The sequence below is a fragment of the Aquarana catesbeiana genome, linkage group LG02 (genome assembly GCF_042186555.1).
Source record: "Aquarana catesbeiana isolate 2022-GZ linkage group LG02, ASM4218655v1, whole genome shotgun sequence".
Classification (NCBI taxonomy): domain Eukaryota; kingdom Metazoa; phylum Chordata; class Amphibia; order Anura; family Ranidae; genus Aquarana; species Aquarana catesbeiana.
In genome coordinates, this window is record NC_133325.1 from 605,066,286 (window position 1) to 605,089,131 (window position 22,846).

A 22,846-nucleotide genomic window follows, 5' to 3' on the forward strand; every position below is an offset into this window, starting at 1 on the left:
TTACAGGGGGCGGAGACAAGACCAGTCACCCTGCACAAGGAGGGAGAACAGCAGTGATGGGTCCTAATTACAGGAAACTCATGCACAGGGGGCAAAATGTAGAAGTTGTATGATCCTGGATAACTGCATAGATTTGGAAGAAAACACAAGGACACCAAGATTTAAGCATTTAACCAACATTTGCTGTAGGCATGTCTGCGCAATGCGATACAAAGTAGGGGGACAATTGCCTAAACGCAGTTATATTCTATTCTTTATCTTGAAGTAAAGAAAGCACACTGTATGCATATGGTACAATTAAGTTTTTAATGTTCCTTCACTTTTTATATATTCCTTACATAGTGTAAAATGAAGCACTCATAAAAAGTCTTAGTTTTGAAGATCCAGACTCTTATGAATACTCTTAGATGCTTTGCAAATTAACATTTTTATTCATGAAAATGTTTGTATTTCAAATGCAGTTACAATTGTATGCAATTTCAACATTCTTTCTTGTGAAAGACTAGTGTCAAATAACAAGAAACCACAGTTCTAGGCCTGAGAGTAGTATGGCTATCCTGGCATTCCCTGTAAATGTAAATATTAGGAGCCATTTCTAGAAATTATAAAATTCTGTACATCTGTTATATTAAAAGAATTATGGGCTATACAAAAAAAACAAATATACATTTTCACCTCCATGCTGCAGCATTCATGTGCCATGCCGGCTCTAAGACTGAGAGCTGACAGATCACATGACTGTTAAACACTTAGCTCTTGGTCTGTTCACAGTGGAGAGCAGTGCCTGTCAGTTGCACATCCCACTCTGCTCTTTCTGCACTCCCTGGAGTGGAACGCTGGGGAGGGGGTGGGCATGACTGGTTCTAGCTCTCAGCTATAAACTAAAAATCTGAGGCAGCTGTCAGTCAGGCAGATGGGTACATCCCGACAATATTGTTGAGGTCCTTCACAAATTTTTCCTGCTCTGCACCATCAGCTGATAGCCCCCTATCAGCTGGCTCTGGGTCACAAGAGAACATGTGATCCAAAAGAGAAGTATACCTAAAAAAGGTTATTCCATACTTCGCTTTTAAGCTGTTAACACAAATCAAGATAGGAACACATATGTGATAAACAAGTGTATAAGCTTATATAAGGATAAAAAGATCTAAAATACCGTATTTTTCCCTCCATAAGACACACTTTTTTCCCCCCAAAAAAGGAGGGGAAACGCTTGTGCGTCTTATGGAGTGAATACTGACCAGCCGCCGCATTACAATATCGGGAACCTCCCCTCTCCTTTCCCTGCTATGTCTTCTGGGTCCTGTAGGCTGGCTGGGGTTCATGTCACTGGCGCACGCGCAGTGACGATTTTTCGTGCCTGCTTGATTGGTGACGTCAGACGCCGATCGAGCGGGGGGATACAAGAGGCCGGCATCTCCAGTGTGTCAACTGCTGGAGTGACCATGCGATGTGTGTGTACATGGCGACAGGTATCTAGTCATTCTCAGGTCTTTCTTTATCAGACTGCACCTGCAGTGCTGTGCTCACAGCTTGCATGGTGAATTTGTTATAAGATGGTGATATTTCCTATGAATTGTATATAGATTGAATTTGGTGACAGGGTGATATTTGCTGCCTGGCACACTTGATAGATGCCTATTTTTAGGCATCAGCTTTGATTGGTTGGGTAAGTTACAAACTATAGTATATTAATTGGGGATGTGGGCATACTCTCCTGTGCTCCAAATCAGCAGCATTTGGTGCAGAATATTTTTTTTTCTGGTTTTCCTCCTCTAAAACCTAGGTGCATCTTATGGTCAGGTGCATCTTATGGAGCGAAAAATACAGTACATTTGGAAAATATAGAACCTATTAATAACATTTACTGCTTCATTTGAAACAATTTATGAAACCAATTATAACTGAAAATATTTAAGACATCTGTTTTAAATAAAAGCAAACTTGCACAACAGATATATGGGCTTTGCCGCTCCTGACTTATAGGTGCAAATTACATGGCTATCTTCATAATCCTTGCCTCACTACTTAGTCACTGACCAGGAACAAGTATGCAGGTTGAACAAGCAGACACTTCATTGAAAGCATGCTTGTTCTAGGTCAGTAACTTGCTAAGTAGTGAAGGATGGATAGTGAAGACAGTCCTGTAGCTTGCATCTTCAGAAATGAGAGCTCTTATATTACTAGTCTAACAGATTCTCTTTAACCAAAGGTATCTTAAGCCAGCTGAAGGATAATGCATACAGTTTGTTCTTTGTGTGAGCAGTCTATAAACTTACATTAGTATACACCCCACTTTATAAATGGTTTAACAATGTGCAATATCTAAACATTTATAAAAACATGGAAAATGTAAGCTGGCGATGTATGGCTTAAATTTTGTCTGATTCAGCAGAACCCAGACAAAATTTGGGCCACTCAGCACCACCCTGCTCAACAAACTTTAATTGAAAAATTGAAGGATCCAGATGGAAAACTGCCAATTCAATGCACTGTTCAGGTACTCAGACAGCCGCAGGGGTCTGAACACAATAACAGGGAGAGGAGCCCATGGGGTGAATGGGAGAAATCTATATGTGTATGACCAGCTTTAGTTACAGATGTGTAAATGTTATTGATAGATTCTGTTAATAAAAGACAATTTGTTTTTTTTGATTTAGTGTCCCTTTACAGTTACTTCACAATCTATTTCCACATACAGTATTATACACAATAAATATACTGTACAGTAAAATTATCAGGTACATCTTCATTGTAAAATATATATAATATATTTGTCTTCCTGAAATGTCTCTAAATGCTTTTATACTTTGTAACATCGTCATAGAGAATTTCTACTATTTTATATGCAAAACCAAGAATATTACCTTCAAAATAAAGTTATATTTTACATCGTACCATGGACATTTTCTAGTTTATAGATGCAGCCATAAACTGGGAAGATATAATAATAATAAAAAAAAAAAAATCGACATTGTGCTTTTGTATTAACTCATTCAGCAGGTAATAAAAAAAACTCTAACAATACATTTATGGGGTAGTACTTTCATGGGTACTCTCCCACTTTAAGGCTGCATGCCATGTCATGTACAGCATATATACACATTACAAGTATTAAGGCTTGCGCCTTGTTGAAATGTATTTTCTTTTATAACATAATAGCAGAATGAAATGCATTTATATGGATTTAGAAAATAGAATTACAAAGAAAGCTTGCTATGTAAAACCATGTCTAGTTCTCAACATTTTAGAATACTCGTAGGGCGCATCCTCGCGGTACCCTATAATTAACAGCTTCTCTTTCCAGTAAGGAGAAGATCTGTCACACTCACCAACAGGACCATGATTCGGGCTGGATGGGGCTGTAGAACAGGGACATGTTCAGGGACTATTATACATGAGCCCTCATCTCCTGGCTCCATAGCAACCTTGTGTGTTGCTATGGTTATAATTACAACTCCGGTGACAACATGATAAAATGATACTGGGCGTCTTTAGTTTAATTTGTGTGTAGGAACCTTGGATAACTGTTGTGTTGTAACACATATTCTAGCAGGGATGTAACTATAGTCATAGCAGACATGGGTCATGAAGACAAGAGAAACATGAAAAAAAGGTGCACCAAAAGGCAGTGCCACCTTCTTCCCCTCCTGTAGTATAAGGCAATACCCACATAATGGATTACAGTACATACTACATGTACATGTATTTCAATACATTTGGACCCTGTATAAAATATTTACTGAATAAAATGGACCTTCAATTGTGCTTTGTCAGCTTAAAAACAAAGATATGAAAAGTCAGTGGAGAAGGCTTTTCTTTTTTCTTCAAGTCAAGTTTAGTGGCAACAGTTACACAGAGATAGGTCAGAATTCCCTTTTCTCCAAGGTGAATTGGATGACCGTATTATTACACACAGAGCACCACATAACCCAAGGTCACCCTGGTATTTGATGGATTTATGTTATATGCACCTAAATCCTTTGATATGGGCATGTTCGCTGTCACATTGGGCATAATGATAAAGGTCAGTTATCTATACTGTCACCCTCCACCATTGGGAATGTAGACTACCAAAGATTGCTATAATGCCCCGGCAGTATATATTTTTTGGCACTATATACAGTACTTTCACATAAGTTCACAGTCTAAATTAAAGGATAACTCCACTTTTGTGGGAAAAAAATTAGCAAATAAAAAAAAAATAGCATATACAATTGCGACACAAGTCATATTGTAATTGAATTTTATTAAAAATATCTTTCCTTTTCAGTCTGCAGTGCTGTAATTTTCTGTACAATTCAATGCAATATGGCAGCCTGGAGGCCTTCTGTGCATGGTCATTTCCTGTTTATGTGATTGGCTTATTCATTTTCCCAGAAATCTGCACTAAGATACAAATCAGATTTTGGGCATCCTCTGCAACAGAAAATTACATTTTTTATGAAAGACGCCCAAAAGGGAAATCACGTCTGTAGGGATGCAGGCGTTGCCAATTTTTCTCTTTAGAGCCTTGCAAGTGCAGCAACTGATCACTAATGAAAAAGTCACTCCAATTCATATTCACTTTGAACATGGACACAGACAAACAGCTATTTTTGCAGAATAACAAAAAGTAGGAAACTGACAAAGTTTGGTAAAATCCCAGCAGTGTACATAGATCACCCAGAGGGGAATGTTTTTTTCTCAACAAAAGTGGAGTTACTTTTTAAGTAAAGCCATATGGCACATAGTGGCACTGCTTCCTGAAGAAAGTGACAGTAGCATGGTTGAGCATTTGGGGTAGGAATGTAATAAGGCTTTGTGATGTCTATTAATGTGCAAGGTAAAGATATTTATCATAATCTAAATATTTTGGCCCTGTTTTTTGTGCTATTTTTCTACACACATATATTATAAAAATAATTTAGACTTTAACAGGCATAATTAAATACTAAAACAAAATAAAGTAAGGTCACGGGCTTTGTAAGTTTACTTTGCAAAGTGCTATCAAATAAGAAATTGTGTATTTCATGTTATGTAAATCCACGTCATTGGTATGTCAGTAAGTTAGACATTATCAGTTCCATATACAAATGTGCAGGAGCATCCCTTTAATTGCAGTACTAAAGCTATGGCCGAAGTGCAGTCAGTCCATGAGAAGCAACAATGAAGTGCCAAGCAATGGAATCCATGTAAAATAGTCTATTATTAGTATCAGTAATTCTTGACATGTTTAGGACTTTTGAGTTGCCTTCTTATATCTTGCCTTAGTGGACCTTAGCATTAGGGTTCCTTCAACGGATGTACCGGGGCTGTCCATCATTTTCTGCCACAGATACTGTTCTTCACCTTGGGAGTCCATCCAGTTAACTTCATTCCCATAACTTATACCTGGAAGAAGGAAATCAAAGACAATGGCATGTATTACTTTTTTGTTCATATAAAAAAACTTTAGGGGTATTTTAAAGTTCTTGCTCACAGAGGGTTTACTATGCCATGTTCCCTTCATCCTTGAGCAGGCTGTACCATTGCTGCCAAATTGGACACAGCATGCATGTGGGTGCGGGTCCCAGAACTCACCCTGTCAGCATTTGGGGACCTGCACCCACATGGATGTCATATTGGGACACGTCAGATGTGTCCGTGATACCACCATGTCCCAATTCAAAGCATTGGGACTGCCTGCACAGGGATGCATGGAACACCTGTGCATCCCAGTGCAGGTAAACAGTGCATGGTATAGTATGCACTGTGTGAATGAAGCCTTATAGATAATAACACCAGAGATTGTTGATCTAGATCAGGGATATGCAATCAGCGGACCTCCAGCTGTTGCAAAACTACAAGTCCCATCATGCCTCTGCCTCTGGGTGTCATGCTTGTGGCTGTCAGAGTCTTGCTTTGCCTCATGGGACTTGTAGTTCTGCAACAGCTGGAGGTCCGCTAATTGCATACCTCTGATCTAGGCAATAACCGATTGCCTCCTGGGGGATCAGGGAGGATTTTTTCCCCCTTTGGAGCAAACAGGACCATGCATTATTGTTTTTTTGCCTTCCTCCAGATCAACTGTAGGTAAAGGATTATGTATATGCAGTTTTTCTATTTATTTATTGGAATATGCCTTACAGTCACACTCCTAATTCAGTGAAATATAATAGAAGACATGTACTAAGCAAGGCAAACAAGGCTATTAACACATGGTACATATGGCAAACAAGTACAGATTATGCAGCAATAGAAGAAACAACATACTGAACACCATTTGCAGCAAGACCACATTCTGTCCATTCACAATTGTTTAAGCACTCTTCATTTGTATAGAAACTGTGTTCCCAGTGTCTGCCTGTGTTACAAAACCTTCTTATGCACCAGTGCTATGTCAATGGAAGCTCAGGAAGATGCCCATTGGCAAAACGCGTTGAAGCAAGTCCTGTCAGCACTGATGTCACTTTTGGTCCATGAGACATCCAGACTAACCACATAGAGTGCACACCGGCTCTTTATACAGCTGTACAGAGCGGCTGCAGCACCAAACAAGATTTCATGCTGTTACTGTGTGCCAAAATTATGGAGCACTGATAAATGTGAGTGTAATGTTTTCTAGCTCAATAAAGTATTGGTTTTATGCGATGAGTCCCCCTATCTGTTCCTTCCCATTATGAGCTGAGTTTTCTGGGTCTGAGAGAAAGGAGATAAGGGGGATTTCCTAAAACTGGACCTCTCAGAATCTGCTCCAACTGTATATGGTAGCCAATCAGCTTCTAACTGCAGCTTGTTCAATTAAGCTTTGCCAATAAAACCTGGAAGCTGATTGGTTTCTATGCAGAGCTTCACCAGACTTTGCACCATGCAGTTTAAGTAAATAAACCCCACCCTACCATAATGCGTATCTATTGTTGTATAACATGTGTCATCTGTTTAGGTGAGTTTAGGCTGCCCAGAGGCGTGGGCACGATTGGTGTGGTGAATTTTGGTCATTACTGTGGAGTGGAGCACTCATAAGTGATTTTAAGTGGAGCATTTTATGAACTACATTGAACTACAATAATGGATTTATGGTGGAATGGATACTGATATGCACTTTAAATATTGATTGCACAGAAAATACATTTTAAAAATGTTTTCATATATATGTTTTTTTCATGCATTTTATGTTATTTAATTATTAAATAGTACAATGCTATATAGGTTTAGTGTAGCACTATCAATTGTTTTCTTTAGTGCCACTTTTCACTCAATTTTACACTTGGAGGTTTCTACCCAGTTTTAGCAGTAAGCCTTTTTTTGCATGTTTACACTTTAAATTTGTTTGTTTTTTTTACTTTGGTGTAGTGTTGTCTCGCATCTATATATACTTGTAAAATACCGTATTTATCGGCGTATAACACGCACCGGCGTATAAAACGCACCCCAATTTAGGAGGGAATTTTAAGGAAAAAAAAAACTTTTAGGAGGGAAGTTGAAGGGAAAAAAACCTTACATTTAAATGCCCATCATTGCAGCCTTCTCAGTGCAGCCTTGCCCCAGTGCAGCCTTGCCCCAGTGCAACCTTGCCAGTGCAGCCTTGCCAGTGCAGCCTTCCCCAGTGTCCATTGCAGCCTTGCCCCAGTGCAGCCTTGCCCCAGTCCAGCCTTGCAGCTCGCTGAGCTTCAAAATCGCCGACCGCGATTTGAAAACGGCACCGCCGGCGCCGAAATACACAGAGCCGGTCCTCGGCTCTTCTTGGTGGCTCTCGTTCACTTTCGGCTCCACTCAGGATGGGCGTGACCGTGAGCGGAGCTATCCGAACCTAGCCGAGTACACTCGGTTAGGTTCGGGCGGTGCTCGAGTGAAGCCGAAAGTGGCCGAGAAGAGCCGAGGACCGGCACTGTGTATTTCGGCGCCGGCGGCGCCATTTTCAAATCGCGGTCGGCGATTTTTTAGATCTGACAGCGGGGGATTGCAGGGGATCGGCGTATAACACGCACCCGCGATTTTCCCCTGATTTTAAGGGGAAAAAAGTGCGTGTTATACGCTGATAAATATGGTATGTTTCTCGGAGTACAGTACAGGGTACAGGCATAGTGATAGATGACTGGGTTATATGTTACTACCAATCACCTATGACTAGGAGTCCTGTACTGTACAATCAAGAAGCAGGATTTTTGCTTGCGCATAATTGGATGTTAGAAGCACAGCTTCAGCTCATTTTAACACAAAGATAATATGTTACAGTGACTCACCCCCTCAATCCCCCTCCCTATGAACAGATTCATTCAAGGTTTCAATGAAAGATAGCTGTCTGAAAGGAGGCTCTTGTAAGACAACTCATAACACTCTGAGAATCCTGTGTTATAAATCGAATGCTTATTTGTAAAGGAAAGATTGTATATTCATAGCATCAAAATCTTCCAAAATAGTTACAAACTTAAAGCTAATCCTGGGACAAACAACTAAGTACACAGAAGAAATTCCTATTTGAGAGCTCTTTTACCTGCCAATGGATTTTACTTCTGTCCATGCAGTCCTGAGATTTAAACAACTCTATCTGGCAGGGCAATAGACCTGATTTCTCTCTGTTGCATTGTAGTAACACTTACAGGTCCCCTGCGCACCCCCAACTCTGTGAGTGGACAGTGAAAGAGGAAGCAGCAGGTTAAAGGGCTCCACTCTCCCTTGCTTTCATTATACTCCTTGCACTGCAGAGCAGCTGATTGACTCCTCGCGCTGCTTCTCACACCCACAGTCTGAGCTCTGCTGTACAGTGGATTGCAAAAGGCTGATAGTCAAATTCAGGTACATACACTGCTTGCAAATAAAATAAAAATGATTTATTTAAGGTTGTGTTACTGAATACATACAGTAGCTGCAATAATTTATGTCTTTTTTATCTGAAGTTCAGATTTAAAATAATACTGATCCAAATCATTCTGTGCATTTTTAAATGCAAGCAGTCTAAGTATGTGAATTTGAACTGCTTTCAGCCTCTTGCAATTCACTGTACAGCAGAGCTCAGACTGTGAGCCTTCTGACAGGAGGAGAAAACAGAGTGACATAGAAATGAGTTGCTTAGTCTTTCACTGTCCAATAATAGGCTGGGAGACAGACAAGACCTGTAAGTTGTTACTTAACATCCCTGGCGGTCCGATTATGTCTGATTTTTGAATGTCAAAGCAGTACATTGTTTTGCACGAAGATTTGTTGTTTTATATTGTAGGGCTGTAATTCTTAGGATTAACACACTTAAATCTGTCCAAACAAGAGCCTAGTAGACATCCCGGGAATGCTAAAGTTAGAAACACGAAATCATAAATTATAATATAACTGTATATAAAATATAACAAATAATAATATAATAATAGTAATTTTTATTCAATAATGTAATCAAATCAAAAACACTGAAATTTGTGTAGCACTAACTCACGGTGGAGCTGCTGATTTTTAGCGGGTTGTCACCGCCACCTTTTTCCCCCTGTAATTTCACCAGTACCGGGTCTAGGGTCCCGTTGCGCTTACTGTCAGACAATGTAGACAACAGTCACTTGAATATTTTTCCAATGCTTTAATGGGATATAACTGGAAGAAGTAGCAGTACAGAGGTAGAAGAAGAGTTGCAGGGAAATTCAAATACCTTTTTCTCGGGGTAACATCAAGGAATTTAAATCTTTAGGATGGATGTATCCTCTGCTTAGGATTAAATCTTTGCCCGCCCGGATAGGTTTCTCTCACTAACCTAGCAGCTAGTACGCAGCACGAACAAAAAGAAAAGTCTCTGCCACAGACTTGGGTGAAACAAAACTGTACGATCCTCTGCCACAGGATGTAGTAGCTTTTTGATGAACAGCAAACACAGTACCAGAACCTTTAAGCCGACCCGGCAGTACTTGTGCGGTAGTGTAGTTTAGGATATGTCCTCCAACCGAGTCACCAGGCCCTTCTTAAAACCAGCCTTGCATGGTCTCCTCCAAGATGGGTCCTCCCCTGGATCTTCCCGATTGTCAGGCTTCTTCCCGCAGGACAGACAGCACAGGACCATCCCAGCTATAGCAGGCCCCAGACAGGCTTCTGGGCCCACCTGCTCGGCTGCCGCAACCCAACCCTCCAAGCCGGAAGGCTACGAGGTAGAATTCACTGACACATACCTCTAGGCCAGGAGGGCCATGAGGCAAGAAGACTCCCCGAAACATGGCGTTTGTCCCATAAATACCCTCTCCCAGAATGCAACTCGGAGGACCACCTCCGCCGAGTTGTCTCCGGGACAGAAGAGCACTCATACACTTCAGCCTGCTGCTTGTGTATGCACCGGCCCATGATAACAACGACACCCATAGGCACAACGTGGAACTGCACGCAACGCAGCCAAGCTGGAACAGAGGCCAATCTAACACTAAATTGAATCTGAACTATGTACAGAACAGATGACCCACTAAATTTACCTATAAGCGGTAGATTGCAAAAATCTACCAGCACTACATTTGTCCAAAAAAGGGTGAAATATTACTAGTCCCTGTAATACTAGACACTTCATATTGGTTTAGTAAACATCCAGGTATGATAAATTTTGAAACATGGGACTGCACAAATTCAGATGTCACAATTAGGACAAAAACCTGGTCTCCTTTTTTAGGTTTTCTTTCCACTGTCATCTCGCTTCGAGCAACAAACCATGCACATCCTTGTAGGTGCTGACTTTTTCCTCGGTTGGTGGGATGTGGTCCATGAAGTGACAACCAGTCAGGTGTTCTGGGTTGACAACGCCAACAGCACAATGTCCAGGTCTATTAACAGCCATTGATGGTGTTTGGTGGTTCACAAAGATCCATTCGGCAACTTTTCAAATGAAGTCAGAATGTATGGCAATGTATGGCAGGCTTGTCACTCTTTTTTTAGCAGAATGTAGACATTCCACAAGCATTGCTCAAGAAGATGCCTGAAGATCTTCTTATAGTACTTCTTTTGCTGTTTCCACATTTCTGGGTAGATAGTCATTGCTCTCTCAACACCTTCCATGGTGTTATGGCTTCATGATTTCTTTCCCGCCTTGTGTGTACCATAACACTGAAAGGAATTATGAACTGTACTCATTAGGCACACGTCTTTTTTGTCACGCCATTTTGTTTTGCAGAAAAAAAATCATAAAGTTCAGGAGATGTGTAAAATTGTCGGTTGTTAAGCAATAGCCCGGCTTTAGAAATGGCTCAATGAGTGAAAGAAAGTAAGATGTTGCCATTCCATAGTTGCTGTATTTTGGATTTATTTTGTTCTTTTCTCAGTGAATAGGACAGAATTCCAAATGTAGCCAGTTGACGATTCGCATGAAGGATTTTACGACAAATCGTGCTCTCTTTGATGCACTGTATTGTACCCAGTTGAGCCTTCCCTTGTAGGCCATTAGACTTTCATTTATGCCAATATCTCTTTCTGGCACATATCTCCGTTGGACATTCTTTAGAATCATTTGAGATTCTTCCCAAATTTTCTTGAGTTTTGGTGCAGGATGAGTAGTTTCATTAAATTATTTGTTGTTTTCAAAATGTAAATATTTAATGATCAGGGAAAATCTGTACTCTGACATGACCTTGCCAAAGAATGGAGTGGTAAGTAATTTGTTAGTTGTCCAATACCACTTCTGCAGGGGTTTCCCCACCACTCCCTGAAGTATTATTAGGCCCAGAAATTTGCAAATGTCATCTTTGGTCACTGGTTCCCACTTTCTGCCTCTTGGAAACTTCCGTCGTGTAGCGAATTGTTGCTCTTGGTATGGGTTTGTCTCGGTAACTATTTTTTCAATAACCTCATAGGTCAGAAATAGTTGTAAGTATGCCAAGGGGGTTGTTGTCTTCAACATCTACTTGCATACCAAATGTGAATCTTGGGGGCGCTTTGTGATCCGTACCACAGCCAATAGAGAACTAAGTTCACACAGCAATGAGCTCAGTCGCAGAATCGTCGCTGTCGTCACTTTCAGTGTCTGATGACCAATTTCCCCACAAATCACTATTGCTCAATTCTGCAAGTGATTCTAAGTCATGATCGCTGTTTTCAAGCTGGTCTAAAACCGTTTTTGATGTAGAGGGAAGCTTTATGAATGCCATGAACGTTCTCAAGTTTCCAGGCAGTAAAATGGCAGGGCCCTGGACAAAGCACTAGGGAAAAACTAAGGTCAAATGATTTGATACAGTATAAGATTACAATGTAATGTGTGTGTTTATGTTTTTTTTACTTTTTGTATTTGGCGCTGGTTCTGCCCTTCATGCGTCGTGACGCTCTCAGGGAACGGAACCCAGAACAAAGAGGATCCGGCCAGGGGACACAGCAGGAGTACATCATGGGGTCCTGGGGGCAGGGTAAGTACCTGTACCTGGATACTGCAATCCCGAGTGTGGCTTGGGGTTACCGCTATTAGTACTGAAAATTAACCGGAGCCACACTCGAGAATACCGCCAGGGAGGTTATAGTAGTTGTAAAGCTTTTTTTTGTATTAAAATAACAAACATGTCTATACTTACCTGCTCTGTGCAATGCTTTTGCACAGAGCAGCCCCATCCCTATTTTTCTCGCTGGCGCTCCAGTCTCCTCCTCTTTATCGGGTGCCCCCACAGAAAGCCGCTTGTGGGGGCACACGTGCATTCTCACGTCCATTGACACAGACAGCGGGACTCGCTGACTCGCTTACAGAGCTAAGTAAGCCCTAGAACTGGATGGACAGAGATACAACTACTTTGGCAGGTAAAACTGTTTCCATATATGTATATCATCTGTTTATTTAGCCATTTGCCTGGAGTTCCATTTTAAGTAGCTCTATTTTTTACCAAAAGCTTATTAAAATTCATGTGGTTCATCTATACATTTACCAATGAAAAAGGCACTCAGTACTCAGAAACCCAATAAATGTATGCATTTATCATTAAACACTGATAACCAGTCCCAGTCATCCTTTAATGATTAGACTATGCGGAGAGATATAGGAAATGCCACATGCATTGTCCATTTTTTAATTTTATTGTCCAGATATAGGCAGCTAATGCCGCCTAGCGTTCCTTATCTCCATGCATTGTTCATCACTTAAAGGCATGATCGAAAGAAACATTGTGAATAAAGACAAAGATAAAATGCTCTTAATGCCAATAATACATTCTCTTTAAGCAAAACAATTCTCCTGAAGTAATATTGTAGCTGTAATTAAAATGAGATTGTTGATTAGTTCATTTAATAAGATACCATAATGAATATCAAAAACCATTTTGCAAAACGGCAGCACTGGATATTAAAAAAAAAAATGGACTGAAATGCAAAACAATGAGTCCATTTGTTTTTGTTAGCGGAGGCATCTCATGAGCTAATTACAATAATTACAATGGTATATATCTTCACAGACGAATGATTACAACGTCTTCAGCTGAACATCTATCAAATTAAGCATCCATGAAATTAACTTTAAAGGAGATTACAATGGAGGCTGAAGATGTCTGTATGGTGCGGTGCCCTTTTGTAGATTACAAGCCAGGAACTCCACTCAGAAGTCCAACTGAAGTTTTCATTTTCTGATACTGCAAATTATGTTCAGAGACGAATGAGGAGTTCTGCCCTCAAAATCTGTAAACGAAGCCTAATGCCGGCCATAGGCAGTTCGCATCTCGGCCGGTTCAGCAGGATTTGAGCCTTATATGGCCAGGCTGAATGTACCCAAGGTGATCGATCAACAAACCATCCAGGATTTTACATGTGATTATCACTAGGGGCTGTTATAGTTACTGTGTTCTCCTGGCGGGGAAAGCCTCCCCTGCCCCACACCAACCCCACCCCGCCGGGGAATCAAGTTTCTCCTGCAACTCGTGGCTGCAGGAAAGAAATTTGCTCCATGGCCGGCCTAAGGTAGATTACTAATGATAAAGATTCTAGTACCCATAAACCTTAAAGATATTTAACAATGGTAAAAATGAGCAAATAGAAAAAAAAAACAAAAAACGTTGGAGATAATTTACTATAGATAGATAATTCTTCACTTTGCAATTGGACGTTGCACATTACAAGGAAGTCCCACCCAGAGTTTAGTGAATGTGGTCAAATTTCTCACAAAATCATGTCTAAGGAAAACAAAGAGCAGCAATTTTGCTTGCACACAATGTGATGATGGAAGTCAGCAATGTTTCACCTCATTCGCTGAGCTCTGGGGAAAATTCCCTTTCAAATGGAACTTCCGTTGCAAAGCGAACAGTGTATTTGCCTTTAAAAAGTCAACCACTTTTTCTGGTATTTTACATTAAAAACACCTCCCAGTCCTTTAGCTCTGGCTTCCCAACTTCCCATCAGTGAAGTGGGGTAGCCCAGGCGCCAACCACAGGAGGGACCTTTGCCAACAGTTAAAACTCTGTCATGCTTCCTGCACACAGGATGGATCTTGTAATCTTTCTTGGCACTTCCCATGCAGGACCAGGGAACAGGTTTACTTTAATGTCGACTCCACTAGCTGCACATACCTCTACACATATTTGCTCCCCCACTGCTCCACTCGACTACCGGGAATGTGTAGAAGGCCTGTCTCGGCTCCAATTTGTAAGAATTCTCTCTATACCCCATGTGATTGCTTTGTGCATTCTTAGCAGCCTATTGTCTAACACCAGTACTGTCATGTGCCATGTGTCAAGAATAATGAGTTACATGTTGCCTGCACACCCAGAAATGCTGGAACAGTGGGGGGAACAAAGGAAAGATTAGCATATGCATGGGCAAAGCATGGTTCCTTTGGGATTTTATCTCTTGGACAGCAGATGTACAGCTGTAGACATAGCAGTGCCTAGGCACACTCACATACCAGGAGGTGCACTGCTTTTTTTTCAAGGGGAATTCAAGACAAAAGGTAAGTTTTTCAGGGTAATGTTTAGACACAATTACCAATTCAAAACTTTCCCTACAACATAGCAAATTCCCACTTTTCAGGTTCAGGACTACTAATTATTCTGAAATCCCCATTCAAGGAATGGACACTGATCTATTCAATTACAAACGCATTCCAACATATTATTTACTTGAACAAAATAATAGACGTATGACTGTTTACTCACCACTGCCACAATTCAAGCTGACTCCACCCAGAAACACATTGCTTGTCAAGGATTCCTTATCCAAAACAATCAGCTCCAGGCAGATGTTCTGCAAGTCATTGGGCTCTACACTTGTGAAGGAGAAAGTGTGGTTCCATTGAGGATTCACTGACTTTTTAACGATTGCAGTTTTGTGTTTTGTGGATTTGTTAACGGGTAATAGGTATCTAGAGGATTAAAAATCAAATGTTAGTATAGAAATATACTACCCACAATGAACCCCACATAATTTAAATATATGTTAACATGCCACATTTAAAATGGGACAAGAGGCAAACAGGTACATTCACAATATACATTGTGGGCAGCTCCACTGCAAGAGATGATTATTCCCATTTAGATTGTAAGCTCTAACAAGCAGGGCGCTCTCGTTCCTCTTGTACTGAATTGTATTGTAAATGTACTTTCTCCCTTCATTTTGTAAAGAGCTGCACAAACGGTGCTATATACATTAAATCCTAAATAATAATAATAATATTTAGGCCCCTTTTCACACAGGCAGACCGATCGGGTCCACCTATCAGTTCTCTATGGAGGGAGTGGCAGATGTAAATGGGCCAACATCCTATCCACTAAAAACAAACGTTCCCCATCCAGGCAGGTGGCCCGTTTACATCCAACCACTCATAGAGGTCCAAATAATTTGGCGGAGGGGGGATTATAGTGTAGGATTGTTTCTCAGGGGTTGGCCTTGGCCCCTTAGTTCCAGTGAAGAAAACTCTTAAGGCGTCAGCATACCAAGACATTTTGATCAATTTCATGCTCCCAACTTTGTGGATGGCCCCTTCTTGTTCAAACATGACTGCATACCAGTTCATGTGTGTGTAAAGGCAAGCGTCCCAATACTTTTGGCCATATATTGTATAAAATGACAAAGCTCACCCTAAATTGTATGTGAATCCCTAAACAATAAACTTCTCTTATTTGCTCTTTTTTGGTCTCATATATAGAACTGAAAGCATTTTGTTATAGCTGTTCAAAAAGTAAATACACTGAGCTTGCAAGCTCCAGTGCACTCTGCAGCGTTATCTCAAGCAGTGTTATCAACCGTGTCCAATTCACCTCTGTGAAATACAGAACACCTCTCTGCTGCTATGTTATATAGATGGAAGAGTAGGAGGTGTTCTGTAGTCATACAGTGATAACACTGATAGATACAGTACACTGAGTAAGTGCAGTCATCCTAGGACAGGATTACTAGGTGAAAATGAATGAAAAAATTATGAAAAGAAGCCTAAATAAGCAAAGCAATACAGCCACTACATCTAAAGGCTGCTAAACTGTAATACAATACATATTTGTTCTTGGATTTAGATTTAAAATAATTTAAACAGTACATTTTAGCATAACTGCAGTTATTCTAGGGTTTTTATAATGTATATGATACATTCAATACAATACAAAAGGTGTGTGAGGCATAAAAATGATGCAGAGTATTGGTCATTAAAAAAAAAATAATAAAGGAATAATTTCAATAGGAGGCTCCTTTATATTCAAAGCACATAGCTGCAGTATTCCAAAAACAAAATTAGAAAAATATTTTATATCAAAACTCTTACTGGAAAAACTCTTTAAACCTTGAGTGCCGCTTCACACAGAGGCAGCCCCACTTGCAGCGCGACTTTGTAAGGCGCGCAAAATGACTTCTGTATAAAAGTAAATGCAAGTCGCCCTGAAGTCATCCCAAAGTAGTACAGGAACCTTTTTCTAAGTTGGAGTGACTTGAGTCAATCCTATTAGAACAGTTCCATAGTACAGAACAAAGCGCGACTTGTCAGGCGGCTAAGTCACCTGACAAGTCACCCCTGTGTGAACAGAAACTGTTTATGCTCTAAAAAAACCTCTTGAATGCATCTTCATGAGGTAATAGGAAATCTGCAGACTCAGTTTGATGTCACATTATTATGAAACTAGGGCTGGTGCAAGGATTAGGCTAAACCTAATTTTGCAGTCCCCCCCCCTCGACTCTACCCACTTTGTTAAGCCCATGTATCAGTGGACGCATTAATAACCCCCAGCATTGATGTCAGTGGACGCATTATAGACCCCCAGCATTGATGTCAGTTAACCCCCTCCCCCCAACATTGGTGGTCAGTGGCATTAAAATTTAACCCCTTCCATGACCACCAATTTGGGATGAGGGTGTTAATAATACTGACATTAGCACAAATGCAGAAGGGGAAGGTGGGTTAAAATGTCACTGTCATGAGGACAATGCAAGGTGGGGTATGGGGGGTAACTTTCACTGCCACTGACTCCCCCCATCCCCCACCTGCATAGGTGTACACAGCAATGTTAACCCCTTCCTCACTCCCAGCCTGCTGCAGTCACATTTCCCTGCTGTTAGCTTACCACAGCACACACTTGCTCCTGGTCGGCTAACATCTCCCTCCGAGTGCTGGCGGGTGGCCGGCAGGGGTTCAGACATGTGAGCAGGCAGGTGAGCAGCAGGAGGCTCAGACATGTTAGTGGGCGGTCAGCATGGGGGTTCAGGCGGGCAGTTCAGACATGTGGGTGGGCGAGCAAGCAGACAGTTCAGGCGAGCGGGATCTCCAAAGCTAGCCACATCCCCATCTCACCCCACACAAAGAGAGCCTGGCTGAAGATCCAGTCCCGCAGCTGGAGAAAGGGGGGAGCAAAATCCTCCCTCCAGCAGCCATTCCAGCCTGCACTGTGCTGTTCAGAATGACAGAAAGTCCTCTTTCCTTCTCAGGATGTCCCTAACTCGCACAGCCGAGGAGGTACCAGTCGGGGCACCTCTGATGCCCCCTACTGATATGCGCTCTAGGCGGCCGCCTACTTTGCACATTGGTAGCTCTGGTCCTGTATGAAACAATATGTTACAGAAAACATTTAGCCTTACCCTTTTACAAATGTGTCTGAAGTGCCCCCGGATTTCACTGCAGTTAGATTTTTGGCTTCCTTTATTAGTACCTCTAGTATTCCTCCAGTTGGCATGGGGATTTTCTTTGACCTTCTAAAACTTTTCTTTGCTGTAGAATAAAAAAAAAGGCAATAAACCATTCTGCCAGTTGTGTTTTTCCCATTCTTTGAAATAAAAAGGTGACAAAAACAGCAAGATACTTAGCAGCTACTGTATAAAGTGGCTCCAATAGCCAAGTAGGCTGAGCAATAAACTACTGATAGTTACTTTGGAGATATGACTTACCTACTGTCACTGGTTCCAGTGGAAGAGTGAGGTTCTTCTCAGGAGGAATGTAGTGTAACCCAACTGTGATCTCTCCTTTATACTGCAGGATTACATCAGAATTCAAGTCCATCTAAGAAGCAAAGTCAACGTTTCCATTATTTTGAACAATATACCGTATTTTCCTTTCAACAATGCACAATACAAAATTTGTTCTAGAAGGATATTGAACATTTTTTTCTTTGTTATAGAGACAAACATGATTATTTTTTAACAAATGAAATTAAGTTGTCAAAAGACAACTGTGCTATATGCAGCTGCCATAGCTGGGGATGACAGAACCAATCAGCACAGGGATTGGGTCCCTTTGCTTGTAAAAGATCCCAGCAGGTAATTAAAAATTAATGTCACTAAGACTGCAGTTAAATTTGTGCTTGCTGGTACATTTGTGGATTTCCCCATAAGCCCTAGCATCACATACAGGAACCACTCTGCATACTCTAAGCTCCCTCTGCTATGGTGATACCAGCCTGTATGCCTGGTGTAACAAGCTGGTTAGTTCAGAGAAGGGGGGGGGGGCAATGCTAAAACTCTTAAACCTGTATTAAAAACTCTATGGGGGGGGGGGGCAATTCTAAAACTCTTAAACCTGTATTAAAAACTCTACCCTTCCATTTTCTCTGCCTTCTTTGCCTTTGTACAAGGTGAAATGGTGATGGTGTAAAAGAACAGAGGCTGTGGAACATATAGTGAATGTGACATTCACTAAACATTCACAGGTAGTTAATTGTTTCAGGTCATTAAAAACACATGCACCAGGAAAAATTATTTGGCGACTGTCACATTTCCTGATTTATAAATTTGCCTCTAAATAATTTCTGTCAGTCAATTTATGAAAAAATTAGACTCACCTTGGCTTGCAGTGTAAAGATCTCATCTTCTTGGTTTTCAAAGTTATATGCGTCAAGAGGAATATTTACTTCTCCTAAAAAGCTGTTACGCCCAAACCGATCATTATGCCACACAGATAACTGCAGAGTTCTGGTTTCCAGTTGAGTATGACTGATTACGTACTGTAAAAAGTAAAGAGTGTAAGGTTAATAAAAAAAGTACAGTGTACTAAGGTTCACAATTCTATAGTAGAAGTGATACAAGAATTTTGGTGAAATACAATCATAACTGAATACGGTTTAGGAATTGGATGTTTGTGATGAACCATTTTTCTTAGCACGGTCATTCAACATAAGGGAACTCCCCATGAATACATTTGTATAATTTTATGGGGTAGATTGATACTCAGACTGACAGGACGGGGCTACAAACATCAAACATAAAAACATATTATGGCTTGTAAATTAAAAAAACGATCAGAAGAATCTGATGTTGACTGCATCATTTCATCAAGGTATGGATCATGTTCACGTCGCAATGTGGAAGCAGACGGGAGTTGTGACGTGAACATGATCCATACCTGTTAATGATCTCTTGGTTAAAATTACCCTCTCTCTACTGCTTGCATATATTTTTAGCTCAATAAATCCTTTTCGTTATATAATACGCGATGAGTCTTCCCTATGTTCAAACCCCACACATATACCAAGTGGAAAGCTTTGAGCGAGTCCAGATTGAAGTGTGCAGGGCTGGGAAGCTAATCAGGAGGCTGCTTGATTGATCCATCGCAGAGGTCAGATTACACATTGGAGGAATCCATACATCTGTTCACCTTATGGGTATCATGATCTCCTATAATTTAGGGATCATGGCTATCTTTTAAGCGGCACATTTAATTTTATACCTGGAACACGGATTGAATATTATCTCATCAGTGGAAGTGGTTCACTTGATTTTTTGCAGCAAGTTTTGAATAATAATTTAAATGAATACACAAGGACACTTATTGTGTGATATTTGTCTTTAATATTTGTGTTATTATATTGGCATAATTACATGGTGAAATATTTTGTGTTGGGTCACAATATTCTATTTTGTTGGTTTACACAAGATGAGACTATCAACTTGTCAAACTCCAAAAAAGAAGATCCTTTCACCTAACAGGTGAATATATGGGTTGCCAGAAAACAGAAGAACCACTTGTTGTGAGAAAATAGTTGTCTGATATGGTCAAATTTAGGCAGACCAGGCAACAATTTCTCAGCTATGGTTAATAGAAGCCACCCTTGGCTGATCAATCTCAGGGGAGAGATCAATTGATTTGTTTAGAAACCCTTGTCTAATTGCTACTGTTCTCCTGAAATTAACTGTTGCTGAAGGGGTCTGTCTGTGTTCCTTCCATTTTCCCTCTTTTATGCCAAAATACCTCTTGTAACCTATCTGTCTGAGGTCTGTGGCTGCGTTTAGCTCTTGTATTTGTTCACAACAAATGATTTATAAGCAGTGGTGTCAGGCAGCTTCTGGTAAATTTGCACATGTAAAGTTTAACATCCATTAGCTGTAGTTAAGCTATATTAACTTGGATGACTTTGAAAATCAATGTTGGCTGTTACAGTTTAATGACTCAGCTCCTCTCAGAGACATTTGCTGTTTGTGCTTCTAATAAATTTCAATGAAGACAAACTAATGTTTTTTTTTATAGTCATAAAACGCAATCTCCATTTCTAACGCACCAGTAAATTTCACTGCTGGTACATATTTGCACCTGCAGATTTTTATGTTTTACAAAATTTCCACTGGCTGGATTAAGCCACAAGAAGAAGTCACATTTCAGGCAGAGCTGACTGTATATTCCTATGGCCAAAATAGAAAGAATTAAACAGCTATCCCCAATATAGGTCAGAGTGAAGTCATTACACACTAGTTGGCTATACACTGGCAGTTGTGGTCATGTATACGTGCATCAGCTATTTGAATATGATATTGATATTTGATATATGAACACAGTTGGACCTAACTACCTGTCCCTAGGTTTGCAATCTGCTGAGTTAGTATGGTGCCCTCAGGGCTGCCCTCGTTGGTTCTGGTATTGGCAGAGTCAAACAAGCTGTTTTGTTCACAGAACTGGAAGGACTAAATATCACAGGAGGTAAGTAACTTCATATTTGCTGCAACCACCATGTCAGAGACCAATAATCTTTCCACATTCAAAGTTATTTAGATGCATATGTATTATTCTAATATATTTTTAAACAGCAATTGAAGCTTTTGACAATAGGAGTATAGTTTATGCAACCACATAACGTGCTGTTGTGATATTTGTGATTGCAAGCTGGTTTACCAAAAAAAGTGACTGAATGCTAAAACCAGGGCCAGATTTCTGCATAGGATACATAGGCTGTGGCCTGGAGCGAAAGGTTCACCAGGGACAACACCAAGCTAGATACAAAGCCAATAACAGACTCAGTGTTCTGCTCCTCTTGTTACCACTGCTTGCTGACCCACCCACCAGTGCCACTACCATGCCATCTGGGTACAGAGAGTTTGTCAGCTGTGGGCCCATACACCTAAAATGGAATGAATAGAAGTAGTAGGCAAACCGAGGCTGAGCTGGCAAGCTGCAACTTTATGTGTTTCCTTTTATCTGCCCCTTATCTCTGAATAAACTTGAATGAATCTAAACCATCACTCCTTACATCTTGCTTGTCCTTATATTTCAAGTTAGTAAAGCCCAATTACGCCAAAACACCCCCACCATTTAAAAATAAGTCCAGAACACACTCCCTGGGGGTAAATCATCAAACTGCTCTTAACTGAGAGAAGAATGATGCAGAGAACATTGCCCATATCAATGCAACATAGAAGACTCCCCTAATTCCATCCCAGGAATATAAGGAGGAGGCCACCAAGACATCATATGACCTGACTGAACACAACACTAAAACAGACAGTGCTGTGCTTTGGCCTAGGCCAACAAGGCCCAGGCCTAGAGCGGCACTTTGCGGGGGGCAGCAAAAAAGCCACACCCCGCACAAAAAAAGCACCTGCACCCTTCTCCCAGAGCCGCCATCAGGGAGTACAGCTGAAGAGAGCAGTGGCGTTGTTATGGGGGGGGTGACACCAGGAAGAAGTTCTGTTTTGTTTCCCTCCCCATTGGCCACAGCAGAGGGCCAATCAGAACAGGGGGCATCATGGGAAATGTAGTCCCTGAAGATTGGCGGGCAGCCCCAGTGTGTCCACAGACAGCATGTTACAGCCCCCAGTATGCACTCTGCGGGGGGGAGGGAGAGAAAGCCTGGAACCCGGCAGAGGAATTGAGTGCTACAGGAGAAGAGGAAAAGAGTACTGTGCTGGGGAAGCCAGAGAGCGATGCTGTACCCGCACCACCAGAGAAAGCGACGCTGTACCCGCACCACCAGAGAAAGCCACGTTGTACACGCATCACCAAAAAGAGAGCCACACTGTACCCGCCACCACCAGAGAGCCACGCTGTACCTGCACCACCAGAGAGCCACACTGTACCCAGAGAGCGAGCCATGCACTACCTGCACCACCAGAGAGCCACGCTGTACCCACACCACCAAAGGGGGAGAAAGACGGAGCCACTGCCAGGGTACAGACATGCTATACAAATTGACTATAGTCAGCCTGGGCAACCCTGTGTGAGCGAACGTCCTGCAAGTTCCGGCACTGAGCTCTGGTAACTGGCCAGACAGGGGTGCGCTAGTGTGGGCACCCAGGA

General features: G+C 41.2%; 1 protein-coding gene across 4 annotated transcripts in view; it reads right to left on the reverse strand.

Annotated features, from left to right (window-relative positions):
• Window positions 1–287: 287 nt before the first annotated feature.
• Window positions 288–22,846, reverse strand: part of SYTL5 (synaptotagmin like 5) — a 315,672-nt gene continuing 293,113 nt past the window's right edge. For all 4 annotated transcript variants that reach the window (XM_073616346.1, XM_073616343.1, XM_073616344.1 and 1 more), the window contains 5 exons: window positions 19,125–19,286; window positions 18,235–18,346; window positions 17,929–18,058; window positions 15,027–15,232; window positions 288–5,373 (listed from right to left, as the gene is read on the reverse strand). In XM_073616346.1, coding sequence (XP_073472447.1) covers window positions 5,216–5,373; window positions 15,027–15,232; window positions 17,929–18,058; window positions 18,235–18,346; window positions 19,125–19,286 — 768 coding nt within the window. In that variant the 3' untranslated portion in view covers window positions 288–5,215. The remainder of the gene's footprint in view (window positions 5,374–15,026; window positions 15,233–17,928; window positions 18,059–18,234; window positions 18,347–19,124; window positions 19,287–22,846) is intronic.